A 21,722-nucleotide genomic window follows, 5' to 3' on the forward strand; every position below is an offset into this window, starting at 1 on the left:
GGGAATCCATGTGAATGGGCTGTCTGCAGTGCACTAGGAGCTCTATCTCGCTTCCTGTCGGAGAAGTCTCAGGACACACACTGTAGGGATGGAGCCGAGACAGTTATTATAAATGATTGAGTGATTTCCTAGAGCTTGCAAGGTAACTTGTGGGGTCCTCGTACAAATAAAGATGACTTGCTCGTTGTTCAGAAAGCAGGAGGAAGATTCCCTTTTATTCTGTGGTCTTGAGCTTCCCAGGTGGCACTGGTGGTAGAGAACTTCCCGTCGATGCAGGAGACATAAGAGACATGGGTTCCATCCCTGGGTCGGGAAGATCCCCTGGAGGAGGGCACGGAGACCCACTCCAGTATTCTTGCCTGGAGAATCCCATGGACAGAGGAGCCTGGCCCGGTGCAGTCCATGGGGTCGCACAGAGTCAGACATGGTGGTTTATCATTATTATTTTATGTGATATTTTTGCTGTGCTGAGTCTTGGTTGCTACACGTGGCCTTTCTCTACCTGCGGCCAGAGGAGGCTCCTCTCTAGTTGGTGCCAGGTCTTCTCCTGTCGGGGACCATGAGCTCCCAAGTGCTGGCTCAGGAGTTGTGGAAAATGGGGTTAGTTGCCTCCCAGCATGTGGGATCTTCCCAGACCAAGGATGGAAGTCATTTCTTCTGCATTGGCAGGCAGATTCTTAACCACTGGCCCACCAGGGAAGCCCTGCCAGGTGGTCTTTGCCTGCTCTTAGAAGTTGGGTTGTTACCGAGTCCAAGCTCACTGTGATGAATCCGAGACAAGGCCCTGCAATCAGGACTTTATTTGGGAGGCAGCTGACTGAGAAGACGGCCGACCAGCGCCTCAAAAGAACCATATTGTGGGGCCTGGAAGCCAGATTCTTTAATGGATCAGAGATGCAGGGAGGTGAGGAAACTGAATAAAAAGACTATTCAGTCCTTACAAATGTCCCCCACAATGGCAAGTCAGGCAGGGGGATGTGTTAGTTTCACTTCCTTGCAGACCTTCACAGGTGGGCGGCTCAGCTCATCTCCCTGAGGCCGGTCATTGTGCGCGCAGATAATAACAAAACAGGCAAGATGAGGGTTCCAGTCACAGAAACAGATCCAGCAGAAATTCAAAATTAACCTTTCCTGGTTGCCGGGTTTCCTTGAGCATGGTGGTTACTGGCAGGAAGAGTTCAGACCCTCACAGGTGCCGGATTACTCCCCGCAACTTGGTACACAGGGAAGGGATGCCTGACTCCACAGGACCCTCCTGCTGGTGGGCAGAGTGAGGAAGGGTCCTCACAGGCAAGACCCTGCCCCAGGGAGGTGGAGAAGCAGCAGATGGGGAACCATATGTGAGCCAAACTTCAAGGCCCTGGCGCCCCTCCCAGTGTCCTATCGGGCTTCTCTTTTAGAAACACAAAAGCAAAGGTAAAATTTTTAAAAGTTTCCAGACAGTGACTTCAGAGCATTAAACTCTAAGTGCAGTCTTTCTGAGCCCCGGGCTCTCTGTGACTGTATCAATGCATGAAGACAATCTTGAAGTTAGTACACAGCAGAGTGAGGACCGAAACTCATCTCTTTCTACCCTTGGAATGATCAGGCCCATTCAAACGAGGAGGAAACAGAGACAGGGAGTGCTTTTCCCATGGTCAGAGCTGGCTAAATGGTAGAACTGGCTTTTGAACTGACTGCATAGCCTGGCGCCGTCCCATTCAGTGGTTTCCAAAAGAGGGTGTTCTAAGCAAGTCCGAGGCCAGAGGCAACACATTCCCGGTGTATTAGCGTTTCTGCTGTCTCCAGACGGAGGTGTCTTCCTCCGTCATCTCAAAGGTGAGTCATTAGGCTGCTGGGTGAGGTCACAGGTCTCCATTTAGTAAGGCAAGGTCCTAATGTTTGTGCTTCGGGACATACTACACATTTCTGCAGGTAAGGCAGCAGAGTACCATGCCTGCGCTAGTTAGCAGCCATAGTCTTTGTGGTTTATCTCACGTCTTGAACCATCATCTCTTGGAACTGGGTCAGGAAGGATGTGGTTCATACCAAGCACACTAATCCTGGGTGCCTACTGATCACAGCACATGGGGGTGAGCCTGGGTTCAACCTCAGCCTGCCGTGTAGATAGATGCTAGCAGTTGGTTAGAATAGTCCCAAGAGACTATTTGTGTGTGACGTCTATTTGTGATTCTGCAGCAGAATCACATTGCTTATCAGTAGATAAGTGTAAAATACTATTTATTCCACCTGGGGATATTCTTTCCCTTCACTTTCAGATATGGATGCTTAAGTGCACTCAGTTCAGTTCAGTCGCTCAGTCGTGTCTGACTCTTTGTGACCTCATGAATCACAGCACGCCAGGCCTCCCTGTCCATCAGCATCTCCCGGAGTTCACTCAGACTCACGTCCATCAAGTCCGTGATGCCATCCAGCCATCTCATCTTGTCTTCCCCTTCTCCTCTTGCCCCCAATCCCTCCCAGCATCAGAGTCTTTTCCAATAAGTCAACTGTTCGCATGAGGTGGCCAAAGTACTGGAGTTTCAGCTTTAGCATCATTTCTTCCAAAGAACACCCAGGACTGATCTCCTTCAGAATGGACTGGTTGGATCTCCTTGCAGTCCAAGGGACTCTCAAGAGTCTTCTCCAACACCACAGTTCAAAACCATCAATTCTTCGGCGCTCAGCTTTCTTCACAGTCCAACTCTCACATCCATGCATGACCACTGGAAAGACCATAGCCTTGACTAGATGGACCTTTGTTGGCAAAGTAATGTCTCTGCTTTTGAATATGCTATCTAGGTTGGTCATAACTTTCCTTCCAAGGAGTAAGCATCTTTTAATTTCATGGCTGCAATCACCCATTACTCAATCTCAAAAATTATCAACATCCTGCTATTCTTCTTTAATCTGTCTCCTCACATTTTTTTTTTTTCCCCTAAAGCAGAGGTCCTCAACCTCTCGGATCTAATGCCTAATAATCTGAAGTGGAGCTGATGTAATAATAAAAGACAAAGTGCACAATAAATGTAATTCGCTCAAATCATCCTGAAACCACCCCACTCCGACCCCTGTGCATGGAAAAATTGTCTTCCATGAAACCAAAAAGTTTGGGGACCGTAGCCATAAAACACTTTCTTTAAAGCAAATTCCAGACTTCACATTATTTTGTCTGTAAATACTTCAGTCTGAATCTTGAATGAAAAATAACATAAAAAAAATTCAAGCCCATGTAATACCATACTCTCATGTAACAGTCCATGGGGTTGCAAAGAGTTGGACACGACTGAGCGACCTCACTTTTCTCTAGTCCCTGTGGTGAGCGGGCTCAGTCACTCAGCTGCTTCCAGCTCTTTGTGACCCCATGGACTGTAGTCCATCAGGCTCCTCCACCCATGGGATTTTCCAGGCAAGAATACTGGCGTGGGTTGCTGTGCCCTCCTCCAGGGGATCTTCTGGACTCAGGGATTGAACCCACGCCTCTTACATCTCCTGTCCCTGTATGACCTGCAGACAGAGAGCTAGGTTAGAGTCAGATTAGATTTGGGAGTGGTCAGGAATGCTTCATAGAGGGAGCTGTAGAACTCCTTGGGTATCACCTCAGGAGACACATAATGTCTCGTTGTCTTGCATTTAGGGGCGTTAACAATATTGGCCGTTAACCGCCTAATTCATTCATTATAAAGTTCCACAACAACTTTTCATTGAATTAGTTTAGCAGCATTTGATGATTATTGCCAAGACTGATTATTTCCATACTGCTACTGCTAAGTCGCTTCAGTCGTGTCCGACTCTGTGCGACCCCATAGATGGCAGCCCACCAGGCTCCCCCGTCCCTGGGATTCTCCAGGCAAGAACACTGGAGTGGGTTGCCATTTCCTCCTCCAGTGCAGAAAAGTGAAAAGTGAAAGTGAAGTCGCTCAGTCGTGTCCGACTCTTTGCGACCCCATGGACTGCAGCCCACCAGGCTCCTCCGTCCATGGGATTTTCCAGGCAAGAGTACTGGAGTGGGGTGCCATTGCCTTCTCCGGATTATTTCCATAGGAGCTGTAAAATGGATGTTTCCTTTCTTTTCTGTCAAAATGCTTTTACTTAGATCCATAGAAAATGTCCTATTTACTGTTCATCTTGGATCCTAATAGCATTAACATAATCATATATTTTCTTTCATATGTATATATGAAATAATTAAGTAATTATATGTACATTATTATTGTTATTAGCAAAATGTGTACATATCATTATGATTCTTTTGGTCCTTAGGATAGAGGCTGCATCCCACTAGTGATGAATAGTGATGTATAGTGATGAATAGTGGTGTACAACTGTCTGACACTGTATTAAAGGGACGCCTCTGGTTGCTGGGTTGAGAATAGACGGTAGGAAGGGTCACGGAGGCCGTGTAGAAGTTCCTGTAGGTGCTCAGGTGAGAAGTGATTGCGGATTTGGTCTTGATGGATGGGGGTGAGAAGGGGACATATTCTGGATATATTCTGAAAACAGATTTCATGTGATTTGCTATGGGCTTGAATATAGGATATTAAGAAAAAAAGAAAAAAAAAATCTCTGAGGTTTGTGGGCTGAGTTACCAGAAAAATGCATTTCCCTATATTAACAAGGGAAAGACTGGGGTGAAGCAAGTTGGGCCAGGAACCACCAGTTTGGTTCTGTACATATTAGCTTTGTCCATTGCCACTGAAGTGCAGACACTGAATAGGATGCTGGCTGCTGTGAGTGAGGGTACTGGGGAGGGGTCTGGGCTGAAGATATGAATGTGAAAGTCAACTGTGCGTAGAAATTCAAGCTGATGTTTCATGATGAGGAAGTGTTCGTTGTCTTCTTCAAGTGGTTCTGACTGGCTAAACAAGATGAAAGCTGAAAATGGACCAATGGATCAATGACTTGACAAGACGGGTTTTAGAGGAGTGGTCATGGGGAAAGCCTGTCATAATGGACTGAAGAAGAAGCAGGGAAGAGAGGAATTGGAAATTGTAAATAGTCAGCTCTCCCTAGGAGTCTTGCCGGAAAGGAGAGCAGAAATGACATGGTGATTGGATGGATAAGCGGGGCATCCAAGATGGGAGAAATCGGGGCTAGTTTGAGAGACAGCTTCTTTGAAGTGGACTGAGAAGTTGTCTAAGTGAAGAATGCGTCTAAATTTCTACGGTTTTCTAAGGTTTTTAACAATTGACCTACCAATATCAAACTGAGCAGCATTTTTAAAGTGACTCACCTTGGTCATTTTTACCCAAAACTTCAACTTAGCTTTCACAGGAAAAAAGTTATTCTTTTTTCATGCATCCAATTTAATGAAAGGGTATAATTAAAGCAAAAAGGATAGGCATACACCTACTTAAGAATAGATAAATAAAGAACCAAATGAGTAAAAATGGAAGCTCTTGGGTATCCTAGAAAGTAGCCTAGTGATTGTGTAGAAGGCAAGCAACCTGTGTAGGGAGAGTGACAAATGGTGGTGTTAACACAGAGACTCAGTTAAACATGGGTCCGGTAGAGTTTCTTTTTTCATTTTTGCAATGAATGATTTTAGAAATGGTCAGGCATTGCATTTTTTTTTTTTTTTTGCCATTAGAGATCTCTTACTTGCCTCAGTTCACAAAACTACCAGGACAAACTTTTCTTTAAATGAACTGTGGTGTAAAGATCTGCCTGCAATGTGGGAGACCTGGGTTCTATCCCTGTTGTCGGGAAGATCGCCTGGAGAAGGAAATGACAACCCACTCCAGTACTCTTGCCTGGAAAACCCCGTGGACAGGGGAGCTTGGTGGGCTACAGTCCATAGGGTCACAAAGAGTCAGACACGACTGAGCGACTGTCACACACACTCATGGTGTAAAGAACAGATGCAAGATGGTGAGGCTGAAACATGAAACTGAATGATGGATGAAATCAAGAATTGCTTTTGTGTGTGCGTGGAAGGAAATGACTGATTATATTCACAAGTTTTCGTAGTTGATCTGAGTGGAGAGTAGTGATAGCTTATGGTGAACGATGTTGGATTCATGATCTCCGAAGAAGATTTAGCTTCGGGACCAGGGACCAGGCTTGATCACTCAAGAGCTTTTGTGTAGCAGAGTTTTATTCAAGTCAAGAAAAGGCTCAGAGAAAGCTTCTGACATAGACATCAGAAGGGCATGGAGAATGCCCCCCTTGCTGGTGTTTGCAAGGGAGTCATATATTTTTTAATTAATTATTACAATAAATCAAAAGAATGTCCCAAGGTAGTAAATCATTTTACTAGACCCACTCCCATAATTTACATTTTAAGATAACAGGATTAGCCAGAAGGTTTTCAGGAAGGAGAAACTGTCCTCAAGCAGGATACATTGTTGTTATGTAATCCTTAGGACAGAGTTTAAATTTTGTTGTGTAATCATCAGTTCCAGGCTTAAAGAAAAAATGTTTTATGTGACTAAGACTAAGGAATGTAGAGGGAAAAAACTTTGTCCTTTCCTCCTCCTTGAGAATTCCAGACCCCTATCTCCTCCTTGGGAACCCTGGACTTCTTATCAACCTGCCTAGGAACTGACTCTCTCAGTAGGAGATCATGTTTTTTTGTTTTTGTTTGTTTGTTTGTTTTTTTAATATCACCAGTAAATACCTGCTCTGGAACTGGGAGGGATGATAGGAAGGTTGTTTTTAAAGATAAAAAAAGAAAGTGAAACCTGAGGTCAGAAGCCTGAATAAGTGCTGCATGAGAATGATATTCCTTCTCCTTGCAGGGATTTTTCTTCTAATTTTAAAAATAAAACACGCCCTTTTTAGAACACGTGGAAAAAATTTTTTTTTTAGTGTAGAGAAGACTATAAAATCACTTAACCCCCAAGTGAAGTGAAGTGAAGTCACTTGGTCGTGTTTGACTCTATGACCCCATGGACTATATAGCCCGCCAGGATCCTTCATCCATGAAATTTTCCCAGGCAAGCGTACTGGAGTGGGGTGCCATTTCCTTCTCCAGGGGATCTTCCTGACCCAGGGATCGAACCCAGGTCTCTTGCATTCAGGGAAGCCCCAAAGTGGGATTCTAAATACCAGTGGGGCATACCACAAAAATTAAGGTGATTCACAAAAGTAAGGTGTATACCTGCTTAAATGGGTGGCTTCAGCTAAGCAGTTTTATAGATATAATTCAAATTTCCCCCATAATACGACATTGAAAAAATTGCTGATCTACATTCTCCACTTCCTACCTGAATGCATCTGTATAGCAGAAAGCTGTCTACCTCTTTAGTCTCTGGATGTTTTGAAGCAGTTAGTAAAGCTTGATTTGAACTGATGTTAACAATTCTCCCCATGCTTTCACTTAGCCAGGATCCATACTCGCCTTGCCATGGTTGAGATGTTTCTTTTCTCTTGTGACTATCAAGCAAACATTATAAAGTGGTTTCTGTTTGGCACCCACAGTTTAAATATTGTAAAATGCATAATAAAATTTCTTTCTTCATTATCTTGTTTTCTCAGAGTAAGATTCTGTGTATGAATTAGCTTGTCTATAGCAGTAATTGGGAAGGCAATGGCAGCCCACTCCAGTGCTCTTGCCTGGAAAATCCCATGGACGGAGGAGCCTGGTGGGCTGCAGTCCATGGGGTCACAAAGAGTCGGACATGACTGAGCGACTCCACTTTCACTCTTCGCTTTCATGCATTGGAGAAGGAAATGGCAACCCACTCCAGTGTTCTTGCCTGGAGAATCCCAGGGACAGGGGAGCCTGGTAGGCTGCCGTCTATGGGGTCACACAGAGTCAGACACGACTGAAGTGACTTAGCAGTAGCAGTAGCAAAGCAGTAATAAAATCTCCTTGGGGATTCTTTAAGAGTAAAGAGAGATGGAAAACATACAGTTTTGTATGGAAACTGGGAGAGATTTAAAACTACAGAGGAATGCGTGAGGCTGAGTTCAAAGGTAACTGTTTGTATTTGGGGGATCTGGTTTCATGTTTAAATACTTGTTGGTAAAAAATTTTAAAGCCTTGCATTTTTTTTTTCTTGTCTAGTATAACTTCTTTGTTCCCACTCATATTTCTTTTTGTACAGCTCTTTGGAGCTCCTTTCTGTCTGCTAAACTGGGTGCTGTTTCATTCATGAATTGTTGATCTTTAAAATAAAAAATAATTTTAAAGGTTCAGAAACCAAGATTATGAACATATCCGTTTGTGCTGAATGTTGTGCATTTTGTATTTGACAGCTCTAGTTTTCTTCATGCTTTTCCTTGTTCAATATTCCTTACTCCTCAGTTCATGTATCCGCTCAAGTCTTTTCTTTTAAACATGTTAAATCATGACAATGCTAAACACACTGAAATATCTGTGGAACAAATATCCATTTACTCATCATGCAGAATTAACTGACAATAAAATGGTTGTCATATTTCCTTCAGATCTTTCCCCCCTAGTTTTCAAAGAAACATGTTAGAGATAAAAATCAAAGTACATCTTCCTTCAATTTTCTTCTTTCTCAGATGCAAGCAATACTTGATTGACCTGTATCTTTCTAGAAATATTTTCTGAATATATGAGCGCATATGCATATATTCTTTTTTTTTTGCACACAGTCTTTCATCTCTATCTCACTTTTTTTTTCACTTAATAGTGTATCTTGATTATCAATGTAGTTCTGTTTCATTCTATAGTAGTGTTCCATTTTATAGATTTACCAAATTCTAGACTTGTATTGATGGACATTTAGGTTGTTTTAAAACTTCCCTGGTGGCTCAGACGGTAAAGCGTCTGCCTGCAATATGGGAGAGCCAGTTTCAGTCCCTGGGTCGGGAAGATCTCCTGGAGAAGGAAATGGCAACCCACTCCAGTATTCTTGCCTGAAAAATCCCATGGATGGAGGAGCCTGGTGGGCTACAGTCCATGGGGTGGCAAAGAGTCGGACACAACTGAGCGACTTCACTTTAAACTTTTGCAATAGATTGCAAACTATGCTGCAATAAAATCCTTGGGTTTGTAAGACAGAATCCTAGAAGTCAAAATATGTACCACTCTGCATTTTCAAAACATGGACACACTTCTCTTGATGAAGCAATCCTCTTCATGAGGCAATGAAACTTAATTTTCCCATATGTTAACTACACAGGATGTTTTCAAACTTTCTGATTTTTGTCAGTCTGATAAGGGAAGATGCTACTGCCTTTGAATTCTAGTTTGTATTTGTTTTGCGTTTTTGCCCTGTAGAGTAAACTTTTCTTTTTTCCACTTACCAATATGTTTTGGTGATTTCAATTACATTACTTTAGTGATTTATTCATGTTGCTATATGAGCACTAGCTCATTCATTTTAACTGCTGCATAGTAGCCTAGTGAATGACTGTATCCTACATTTATGAATAGACTTCCTTTTTCTAAAGGTATACATTTAATAAATTTATTTTAAAATTTTTTCTTTCTTTTTTAACTATCACAGATTGTCCTTGTACAATATTGAGACGTGTAGAAGAAAATACAGTTATTGGAGGAGAGCTGCTCTACAGAGCTTTGTGTTGGCCTCTGCCACGATCAACCTGAGTCAGCCACAGGGACACACACGCCCTTCCTCCTGAGCCTGCCTCGCGCCTCCTTTCCCATCCCACCGCTCCAGGTTGTCACAGAGCCCTGGGTTGAGCGCTCTGTTTCACACAGCAAATCCTCCCTTATTCTGTTTTCGCTGACCTAAACCGTGCTGAAACACACACATCTCCTTGTGCCTGTGTTTTTTCTCAGATGTTTAGCTCGAGACAGAATTCGCCGTTTTCACCTGTCCAGGCTGCATTAGTTTGCTAGAGCCACCGTAACAAACCACCACAAACTGGGTGGCTTAAACAATGGGAATTTCTTGTCCCACAGTTCTAGAGGCCAGAGGTCTGAAGCCAAGGTGTCAGAAGGCTCAGCTCTTTTGGAGGACCATGAGGAAGCCTCTGTTCCGGGCTCCTCTCCAGTTTCTAGACACCTCAGGCATTCCTTGCCTAGCAGACGGCATTCTCCCTGTGTCTCCACATTTTCTTCCTTCTGTGTGTGTCTGTCTCTAGGTCCAAATTTTCCGTCCTTTCTGAGGACCCTGGTCATAGTGGGTAAAGGATCACCCTTATTCTCACCTTAATTTGATCATCTGCAAAGATCCTATTTCCAAATAAGGTCACCTTCTGAGGGACTGGCAGTTAGAACGGATACATCTTTTAGGGCACACAATTTAGCTCATAACAATGGATATATCAATGAAGATGCTTTTGGTGACAAGAAAAAGAATACTCAACTATAAGAGGTCTAAAACAAGAGGTTTTTAATAGACACACATAACAATATATACAGAAGTGGGGTGGTCCTTGGGTAGGTTCAGCAGCTCACCCGTTACTCGGAACCTTCCATTCCTCCATCTCCCTAGGGTGGCTTTCATCCTTGTGCTTCTTGTCACAAGACGGCTGCTGCAGTTCCAGGCGTTATGTCCTTATATCGTGATACCCAGGAACAGAGAGCAGGGGGATGGCAAGACTGCCTTCCCTGCAAGTCTCCTTATCAAGGAATAGCATCCTTCCCAGAGCTCTCCTTCAATTGCCTCTGTGCTTCCTCCTTGAACTTCATTAGCCAGAATTGGTCTATATGGCTCCCCAAACTGCAGAGGAGGCTTGCAAAGTGAGTATTTGATATTTGGAATCTCTATGATAGGAGACGTGCTTTGCCAGTAGGGAAGAAGAGTGAGGGTATCTATTCGGGTTGGAAAGCAAGGTTGTCTGCTATGTCATATATGGCCAAACAGGCCTCCAAATTTGTGGTGTCAATTTCCCTTCACAAAGACAGTGTGAATTTACTCGTTACCATGCATCCTCACCAGCACTTGGAAATTGTCAAAACGTTTTGCCCATCTTTTGCAGCTCTAATTTTTGTTCCCCTGATTACTAACGCAACTGATCACTTTCTAATGTGTTTATGTCATTCTGGTTTTTCCTGTGAAATGCCTATTTTTATCTTTTGCCTGTTTTTTATATTGAATTTTTTTTCATACTGATTGTATAAAGATTCTAAATTTTTATCAGTTATGTGGCTTGCAAATAACTTCTCCCTATCTGTGGTCTGACCTGACTTTATTTATCAGGTCCCTTGTCTTACTGAAGATTTTAATATACTCATATTATCTTTTATGGTTATGCCTTTTTGCATCTTTAAAAAAATGTTTATTTTTGGGGGGAGCCACACTGCAGGGCATGTGGAATCTTAGTTCCCTGACCAGGGATCAAACCCATGCCCTCTGCATTGGAAGCTCGGAATTTTAACCACTGGACCACCAGGGAAGTCCCTTGTATCTTATTTAAGAACTTATTTTCTACCAGAGGCTGCAAAATGTCACATATAATAAAAATTTTTTTAAAACATTTTATTTCATTAGTGCTTTATACTTTTGGAATGTATTTTTGTGTGTGATATAATGTAGGAGGCTAATTCATTTTATCCCTATAGTTGGATAGTCAGTTCTGTAAGTTCCATCTATTAAATAATCTATTATTTATGAAGGGCTTTATAATGCCACTTTGGTTGTATATCAGGTTTATTAGTTCATTTCTGGGCTCTAATATGTTTTATGATCTTTTTATCTCTAAACCACTCCACATTGTTTAAATTACTAATGTCTTGATATTGAGTAGGGTACCTCTTCTTTCTGTTAGTTTACTTTTTTTTTTTGAAGTTTATGCAAACAGAATTACATACTCCGTATTTTTGTGTGGTGTCTTCCACGGCTGTGGCATGATGTTTTCTAATTCATCCGTCTTGTACTAATAGTTCCTTCCCTATTATTGCTGAATTGTAGTCCCTTGTGTGTATATACCACAGTGTGTTTATCCATTCATCTGTTGGCTTGTATGTGACTTGTATTCACTTTTTGGATATTATGAGTAAAGTTTCTATGAATATTAGTATACACGTTACTGTGTAGACATGTGGTTTCATTTTTCTTGGGTAAATCCCCGGAAATAAAATAGCTGAGCCATTGCGGTTCAGCTGTTTCAGAAGCTGCTACACTGTTTCACAAGGTAATGGCATAGCTTTATGTGTTCACTATCAGGGTATGAATATTCTTGCTAGCACTGTTATTGTTGGGCTTTTATGTGTTAGCCATTCTAATGGGCTTGCAGTGGTATTTGAACAGTGGTTTTGATTTGTATTTCCCTCATGACTAATGATATTGAACATCATCTCGTGGACTTATTGAAGTATGTATTCAAGTCTTTTGCCAACCTTTAACAAATTAGGTTTTTGTTCTTACTATTGAGTTGTAGGTGCTTTATTTATACTGAATACAAGTCCATTATCAGTTCAGTTCAGTCGATCAGTCGTGTCTGACTGCCTGCAACTCCATGGACTGCAGCACGCCAGGCCTCCCTGTCCATCACCAACTCCCACAGTTTACTCAGACTCACGTCCACTGAGTCGGTGATGCCATCCAACCATATCATGCTCTGTCGTCCCCTTCTCCTGCCTTAATCTTTCCCAGCATCAGGGTCTTTTCAAATAAGTCCTTTATCAGATGTGTCCTAAACATATTTTCTTTCACTTTGTAACTTGTCTTTTCATCTTCTTTAATGGAATGTTTTAAGGACCAAAATTTAAAAAAAAAAAAAACCCTTTATAAGATCCGATTTATTCATTTTCTTTTATACAACTTGTGCTTTAGGTCTTTGATCAATTTCTAGTTAATTTTGTGTATGGTGTGAAATGAGAGTCAATTTCTTTTTTCTGCATATGCAAATTTATTTGCTATAGTATTATTTGGGCTTCCCAGGTGGCACTGTGGTAAAGAATCTGCCTGCCAAGCAGGAGACTCCGGTTCGATCCCTGGGTCAGGAAGATCCCCTGGAGGGTAGCATGGCTACCCCTGCAGTATTCTTGCCTGGAGAATCTCCATGGACAGAGGAGCCTGGTAGGCTACAATCCATAGGGTTGCAAAGAGTCGGCCACAACTGTAGTATCATTTATGGGAAAAGCTTTCCCTTGCCTTCTTTGACTCCCTTCCTGAAAGTCAGTTGACCATGTCTTAGTCAGTTTCAGAGGCTGTAACAGAATAGCATAGACTGGGTGGTTTATGGGCAACAGAAATTTATTTCTCGCAGTCCTGGAGGCTGAGCATCCAAGACCAAGATGTCAGCAGATTCAGTGTGTGCTGAGAACCCACTTCCTGTTTCAAAGATGGCCCCTTCTCGCTGTGTCCTCACCGGGATTAAGGAGGAGTTCTCTGGGTCTCTTTTATGAGGATGTTAATTCCATTCATGACAGCTCCGCTCTCATAAGCTAATTACCCCAAATGCCCCCCTGCCAAATACTATCGCCTTGGGAAACAGGTTTAACTTATGAGTTTTGGGGGGACACAAACATTCAATCTATAGCATCAAGTATGTTTGGGTTTCTTTCTTCCCTCTCTTCTACTTCTTTGATTTATATCAATTCTTGCATGATTCCTACATTGTCTAGATCACTGAAGCTCTTTAGTAAATCTTGAAATCCAATAATGTAAGTCCTCTAGCTTTTTCCCTTTGATTGGTTTGGCTAGCTTGTATAATAAAGTTTAGACTCAACTTGTCAATATGTTTAACACAGCATGCTGAATTCGTTACCATCTTAATATTGAGCCTTCCAACCCATAAATATGGTGTATCTATTTCCTTGAAATGTTAATCACTCAGTTGTGTCTGACTCTTTGCAACCTCAAGGACTGTAGCCTGCCAGACTCCCCTGTCCATGGGATTCTCCAGGCGAGAATACTGGAGAGGGAATCGTCCCTACCCAGGGTACCCAGGTCTTCTGCATTGCAGGCAGATTTCTTTAATATCTGAGCCATCAGGGAAGCCCTTAGGCATTTGAAACTTTCTCATAGCAATGTTTTGTTTTCAGAGCATAAGTTGCATATATTTTGTTAAATTTGTTAATATTTCCAATTTTTGCATTCCTATAGTTTAATATACATGTATATGTTCTACTTTGATATAATATGTAGTATATAGTTTTCATATAATACTTAATATATAGTATTTAATATATAGTTTATAGCATAATAGGGGACGACAGGGGATGAGGTGGTTAGATGGCATCACAAACTCGATGGATGTGAGTCTGAGCAAACTCCAGGGTTGGTGATGGACAGGGAAGCCTGGTGTGCAGCAGTCCATGGGGTCACAATTAGACATGACTGAACGACTGAACTGAACTGAACTGAACAGATACAATATATTACATATCCTGATCAATACCACCTTGACCCAAAGACTTCTCCATCCTAGTTCATGGCAACTCCATCCTTCCAGGGTCACAGGCCCCAAACCCTGGAATTATTGACTCCTTAAATCACTGCAGATGGTGACTGCACCCATGAAATTAAAAGACGCTTACTCCTTGGAAGAAAAGTTATGACCAACCTAGATAGCATATTCAAAAGCAGAGACATTACTTTGCCAACAAAGGTCCGTTTAGTCAAGGCTATGGTTTTTCCAGTGGTCATGTATAGATGTGAGAGTTGGACTGTGAAGAAAGCTGAGCAACAAAGAACTGATGCTTTTGAACTACGGTGTTAGAGAAGACTCTTGAGAGTCCCTAGGACTGCAAGGAGATCCAACGAGTCCATTCTGAAGGAGATCAGTCCTGGATGTTCTTTGGAAGGACTGATGCTAAAGCTGAAACTCCAGTATTTTGGCCACCTCATGTGAAGAGTTGACTCATTGACAAAGACTCTGATGTTGGGAGGGATTGGGGGCAGGAGGAGAAGGGGATGACAGAGGATGAGCTGGCTGGATGGCATCACCGACTTGATGGACGTGAGTTTGAGTGAACTCCGGGAGATGGTGATGGACAGGGAGGCCTGGTGTGCTGCGATTCATGGGGTCGCAAAGAGTCGGACACGACTGAGCGACTGAACTGAACCGAACTATTTCTCTAACACTACTTATCCTATCTGTTAGGAAATCTGCAATGAATCAAGAATTTATCACATCTGCTGCTATCCCGGTGCAAATCACCATTGGCACTTGTCTGGATTACTGGTCTGGGAGCGCAGCTCAACCCAGAAAGTTGCTCACCTTTCTCTGCCTCTTCCGATTTTCAGACTATATTTAACAAAGCAGTCAGAGAAGTGCTGTGAAACCTAAGTAATGTCCCGCGCCTCCTCGCCCGCTCAGCATCCAGTATGCCTCCCCAGTTCATGAGTAGAACCTCGCTAAGCTCGGCCCAGTGGGATCGCCTTTCTGACCTCACTTCCGTCCACTGTCCACCTTGCTCGCTCCAGCCACACTGGCTTCTCTGCTGTTTTAGGAACAACCAGGCACCAGGGTTGTTGTGAACGCTGTCCCTTCTGCCCAGAGTGCAGTGGGTGTCTGTGCAAGTAACTTCCTTGCTTCCTTTGATCTTTTGCTCGTGTTATCTACTGTCCTCCCTGTTTAACACCCAACACAGACACTTCCTCCCCATGACTTCTGACTCTCTTATCCTGTTCTATTTTCCCTCCCCCCACCCCCATAGAATTTATAAACTGCTGGGATACTCACTATGTTTACCGTCTGCTATCAGTCTTGCCCTGATAGAATGGAATCCACCCAGGACAGAGGGTCTTGTCTATTTTGTTCACTGGTGTATCTTATTTGTTCATAAATGTGCCTGGAACATAGGAGATGCTCAATAAATATTTGCCAGGTGAATGAATGAATGATTTCTGAGCTTTCCTAAGCCTGAAGAGCCTTCTGATTTTGAGACTCTGCTGAGAAAATCCTCACCACCTCAGTGAATGCCGTCAGTCTTTCTCCTCCCAGTAGCTGGTGGTCTTCTCCTTCAGCACAGGCTTCCAGGAGCCTCAAATTTGAGAATCCACTGACTCCTGCATTTCAGGCAGGTTCTTCACCATCTGAGCCACCGGATCCTAATTCCTGTTAGGACTCAGCTCTGTTCTGGGGATAAGTTGTTATTGTTGTTCAGTCCTCAGTCGTGTCCGACTCTTTGCGACCCCATGGACTGCAGCATGCCAGGCTTCCCTGTCCATCACCAACTCCCGGAGCTTGCTCAAGCTCATGTCCGTTGAGTCAGTGATGCCGTTCAACCATCTCATCCTCTGTCGTCCCCTTCTCCTCCTGCCCTCAGTCTTTCCCAGCATCAGGGTCTTTTCCAATGAGTCAGGTGGCCAAAGGATTGGAGCTTCAGCTTCAATCATTCCAATGACTATTTGAGGTTGAGTACCTTTAGGATTGACTGGGGATAAGTAGGGACATGATTTTGAATTTCCTGAAGGGGGCAGCATTGTTTAGCAGAAAGAGAGAAGTTTGGCGGTAAGGCACCTGTCCTGCCTGCTGACTGTTGTTTGGCTTTGGGCAGGTTGCTAAGCTCTGAGACTAGGGAGCTCCAAAGCAGGGAAGAGGGTAATCCCCCCGCCTCCCCCGCCCCCACACACAAGGAGGGCTGGGGTAAGGGTTAAATCGGACGCGTCCACGATGAGCAGCGGTGCGCGCTGCGGTGTTCACACCCTCTCCTCGCTCCTTCTAGCACTCCCCTGCCTCTGGGCACTGCAGACGCCTGCGTGAGTGGGCCAGAGGTAGGAAGAAGGGGCCAGCGGCGAACAGGAGAGGCGGGAGGGAAGCTGGTGGGGGTCTGTGGGAAGGAGCTGAGTGATAGGAAGGAGGAGGACATCTCAGCGACCTTGAATCCTGACATTGGTGCCCAGCCTGCACGCATCGAGACTCTAGGTCAGCAATTAAGGAAGCAAACAGCAAACTGCTATCAGCCTGGGAGCCCAGCTCAACCCAGAAAGTTGCTTATGACAAATCACTTTTTTCAGAAGCTGCTCCTGGAGCTTGTCAGGCATGAACACTGATGAAGCATGCTGATTTTTCACAGTCTTCCCTGGTGGCTCAGATGGTAAAGAATCTGCCTGCAGTGCAGGAGATGTGGGTTCGATCCCTGGGTTGGGAAGATCTGATGAAGGGAATGGCTACCCACTTCAGTATTCTTGCCTGGAGAATCCCATGGACGGAGGAGCCTGGTGGGCTACAGTTCATGGGGTTGCAAAGAGTTGGACACAAATTAGTGACTGAAGAACAAAAAAAACCAGTTCAGATTGCTGGTTACCATCAATGCCTGCCCACCTACCCCTACACCCGTACACAAGCACTTTGTGGTTGAACAAAGTGGGTTTATTGCTCTTTGCAGAACAACTGGATGCTCACCTTAGGGATGCACAGGGGCAGGAGAGGGCTCCATCTAAGGATGTTGTGTGCTAGTTGCTTAGTCGTGTCCGGCGACTAAGGCAAGAACACTGGAGTGGGTTGCCATTTCTTTCTCCAAAAGGAACTATAGAAAGAAAGTGAAGTCGCTCAGTCCTGTCCGACTCTTTGTGACCCCATGGACTGTAGCCTACCAGGCTCCTCTGTCCATGGAATTTTCCAGGCAAGAGTACTGGAGTGGGTTGCCATTTCCTTCTCAGTCTAAGAATGTTAGAAGGGACTTAAAGGATTTGGACTTGTTTTATGAGATTTTGGCCAAGTTTCAAGGAGGCTGGTTTCCCTGGATGCTGCCAGGAGGCAAAGGGGATGGAGTTAAGCCTTCATGTGCTGTCTCTTCAGTCATGTTCCACTCTTGCAGCCCCAGGGACTGTTGCCCGCCAGGCTCCTCTGTCCATGATATTTCCCATGAGGCAAGAATATTGGAGTGGGTTGCCATTTGCTTCGCCAGGGGATCTTCCCAACCCAGGAATCAGACCCGTGTCTGTTCCGTCTCCTGAATTGGCAGTGGTTTCTTTACCACTGAGCCACCAGGGAAGGCCATAGCGGCTGGGCCTCGCTGATATTCCTCGATTCCTGGGCTCATCAGGAGGAAGGAGCCACTCGACTTGGCCAGCCTGAGGCCAGAAGGCAGAAGACCCTTGGAATGACAGCTTGGCTAGTGCCCCGCAGGGACAAAGCAGGCTCAGAGGGAATAAAAAACTGGAGGCTCGCCCTCCCTCCCCTGGGTCCAGCTGTCTGATCTGATATTATACTTGGGATGCCAAGTCCAAAGGCCAGAGTTTGTCCTGATGACGATAGCTGAGCTCTGCCAATGGAAACCCACTCCCTGCCCCCACCGAAGGGCTCAGGTTCACGTGCCACGCAAACTCACAAGGGAAGGTCCAGCTCGGTCTCCTCCAGCAAACCCCGTTTCCCCTCATTTCTGCTGCCTTGCCAGCCTGCCTGCTCTCCACCAGGGGCTGTTTGGAGGGGGCCGTGGGGTTCAAGTTTCTATTTCAAAGACTTCTCTCCATCTTTGAGGCCATCACAGATTTTTTTCAGAATGATTTTTCAAAAAAAAAAAAAAAAGTCAGCAGAGGCCGCCTCCCTGCTTTCACCTATCCACCATCTTCCCCTTGTAATTAGGTAAGATTCGGAACCGTTTCCTTGGTCTAAAAGGCCGGCGTGATCTCCTCTCAGTTACTTTTCTGACTTGACTTCTCCCCTCTGCTCCCCTTGTTCTTCACTCACTTCCTCAAAATCAGCAAGTTCTTTTCTGCCTCAGGGCCTTTGCAGCTGCAGGGCCCTCTGCCTGGACCGCACCCCTCCCAACATCTAGTCTTAGGGAGCCATCTCCTGACCAGCCTTCCTAAGGTGGCCATTGCACCAAAATTCCCCACTGATTCCCTATGCTCCTGTCATCACCTGTACTTACTTTGTTAGCTTATTTGCTTGTTTGCGTCTGATCTGTCTTTCTGACCAGAGAGGAACCTCACGAGGGCAGGGACCTTGTAGGGCGGGGAGGCTGATGCTCATCCCATAAGGATGCTGTGCACATGGGACGCAGTGGTGTGGATGAACCGCTTGGCACAGAGTGACCTTCTCAGGGAGACTTCTTTGGCGTGTGTGTGTGCTCAGTCGTGTCCAACCCTTTGTGGTCCCGTGGACTGCAGCCCACCAGGCTTCTCTGTGCGTGGGATTCTCCAGGCAAGAGTACTGGAGTGGGTGCCATGCCCTCCTGCAGGGGACCTTCCCTTCCAGGGATGGAGCCCGCGTCTCCTGCATTTCTTGCCTTCGCAGGCAGATTCATTACCGCTAGAGCCACCTGGGAGGCCTTGTGCTCTAAACATATATTTGAAATCGCATTATTCATCTTTTACTTTGCTTCCTGTCTTATCCCACAGAAGCAGAAACTGCCAAGAGATCAAGCAGGCATTCATGAGTGCATTCATTTCCAAGGATCCCTGCAAAGCGACAAAGGAAGACTACAGACGACTGATCGACCTGGCAGATTCCACTGTGCCTTGCAACAAGGTAACTGCGGCCAAGTTATGGATTTAAAACCTGAGCGTCAAAGCGAAAGGGAAGAGGTCATAATCAGGGTGAGGGAAGAGGAAAACTGGATATTAGGATGTAGGCTTGACTGGCGGGGAGGGAGCTTGTGGGCCTTTGGGAGACCAGGATGTCACAGGGATTCAGGATACCCCGGGGGACAGGAGATGAGAGAGAGGATTGGGGATGTAGAAAGAGGAAAGGAAAGTTGGCCAAAAATCAGGCAAAACAAACCTAGCATAAATCCCAACCCAATCCAAACCAAAGTGATCCACCTGATAAAATTCAAAACTCTCCCTAACCTCTGGTGATAGTGATGATGGTAACAGCAACGCCTTTTTGAATTTTCTGAGTGTCCTTTTTGCTTACAAAGGACTCTCTGAATCTTATCCTGTTAAGTTTTCACTGTGAACCTGTGAAGTAGGCAGGTTAGGCATCAGTCTTTCCATTTCACCAGAAAGAACACCGAGGCTTCCTGAGTTGGGGGACCAGTGATGACTGAATTTGATGCTCTTGAAAGTACCCAGCTGAAATGCACAGAGTTCAAGATTTAGACCCAGACAGGCCTGCATTTTAATACACTAATTATACTGGGAAAGGTCTCTAACGGAGTGCATCTTTTCTTTTTTAAAAGCTTGATTTATCTTAACTTTAGGATAATTTACAGTATTGTGATGGTCTGTGCCATACATCAATATGAATCGGCCATAGGTATACATGTGTCCCCTCCATCGCAAATCCCCGCACCCATGGAGTGCGTCTTTTCTAAAATCGGTGTTTAAGGTGAAAATTCAGTGTGCCCCAAAGCATCTTCATGTAGCCCCGAAGCCTTAAAGCCACGAATTACAGCGTCTCCCCCCACTGTTAGAGCTGCGGTCACCATGGCGCTCTGGTTGGTACAACAAGCACGAGGCCCTTCACAGAGGAGCTGCTAGTAGATTACCACCCGGGAGACGCTGGCTGAATAAGTGATGGGACCGCTGACAAGCGCTTGCCTCGTATTGTCTCATTTTGCCTCAGCATCTCAGGGATTCCTTACCATTATTATCGATGGTGGCTAAGAGGCAAGAATCCGCCTGCCAATGCAGGAGAGGTAAGAGACCAGGGTCTCAGAGCAGGGGACTTAGGAGACCAAGGTCTGATCCCTGGGTTGGGAAGACCCCCTGGAGGAAGGCATGGCAATGCTCAGTCATGTCCAACTCTTTGTGACCCCATGGACTGTAGCCCAGCAGGCTCCTCTGTCCATGGAATTCTTCAGGCAAGAATACAGGAGTGGGTTGCCATTTCCTTCTCCAGGGGATCTTCCTGACCCAGGGATCGAACCCGAGTCTCATCCATCACAGGTGCACTTGTTACCATCTGAGCCACCAGGGAAGCCAAGGCTGGCTGCCCACTCCAGTGTTCTTGCCTGGAGAATCCCACGTACAGAGGAGCCTGGTGGGCTACAGTCCACGGGGTCACAAAAAGACAGATGCGACTGAAGCAACTAAGCACACACACACCATTTTACGGATGGGGAACGCGAGGCTTAGAGATTCCTTAGTCGCCCGAGGTCGGAGAGCTAGTGAGCACCGATGCTGGGTTTTATAAAGGCAGCGAGACTCCAGGGCCTGGCTGCAAAGTACACCCTCCACTGCCTCCTACTGAGAATAAACAGACCCATGGAACAGAAGATGGTTCTGAAATCTGACTTTACAAGGGACCTTTACAAGGGTCCCTGACAGAGCTCACTGTGTTTGTTCTTTTCCTCTGCTTGTAAGGGGAGATTTGAGGGGGAAAGCGGCAATTATAGAGCTCTTTAAGAAGCAACGAGCAGTTCTCCCAGAAAATGGCATATAGCAAAAATTGTTTTGCCAAGAACTTCAGGAATTTGGAACTTCTTAATGCCTTCCCCAGATGTGTTTGGAGCTTTAAGAATTCTAAGATTTAAAAAATATTTTTTATTTATTTAACTTTGGCTGCACTTTTTTATTTTTAATTTTTATTTATTTAATTTTGGGTCTTTGTTGCTGAGCTCAGGCTTTTCTCTAGTGCCGTGACTTTTCTTGTTGCAGAGAAGGGAGTCTGGGGGGCGCAGGCTTTAGCAGTCATGGTTCACAGGCTTAGTTGTCCCTTGACATGTGGGATCTTCCTACATCAGGGATCAGACCTGTGTCCCCAGCATTGGCAGGCAATTTCTTAACCATTGGACCAGCAGGGAAGTCCTATTATAAGATACCGATTAGTGGCTTTCAGGCTTTTTTCCTGCAGTCCAGAAAAATCACTTCACTTTACATTGTGACCTAGAGAACACACACACACATGATCATGCACACACGCGTACATACGCACCCTCGCACTCACACACAGAAATTGACGATGCCCACCCTCCTTACTCTTATACAGGTGACTTACATGATGTCTCCCATGTTTTCTTTCATTAAAAAAAGATGCAGATTTGATGTTTTTATTCAACTTAGTAAGTTGATCTC

At 44.8% G+C, this 21,722-nt stretch overlaps 1 protein-coding gene across 1 annotated transcript in view; it reads left to right on the top strand.

Annotated features, from left to right (window-relative positions):
• CD38 (CD38 molecule) overlaps positions 1-21,722 on the top strand; it is a 54,014-nt gene that overhangs the window by 10,217 nt on the left and 22,075 nt on the right. The window contains exon 2 of the mRNA XM_005681912.3: positions 19,104-19,233. Within this exon, the coding sequence (XP_005681969.2) occupies positions 19,104-19,233 (130 nt within the window). The remainder of the gene's footprint in view (positions 1-19,103; positions 19,234-21,722) is intronic.

The sequence above is a fragment of the Capra hircus genome, chromosome 6 (genome assembly GCF_001704415.2).
Source record: "Capra hircus breed San Clemente chromosome 6, ASM170441v1, whole genome shotgun sequence".
In the NCBI taxonomy this organism is placed as follows: domain Eukaryota; kingdom Metazoa; phylum Chordata; class Mammalia; order Artiodactyla; family Bovidae; genus Capra; species Capra hircus.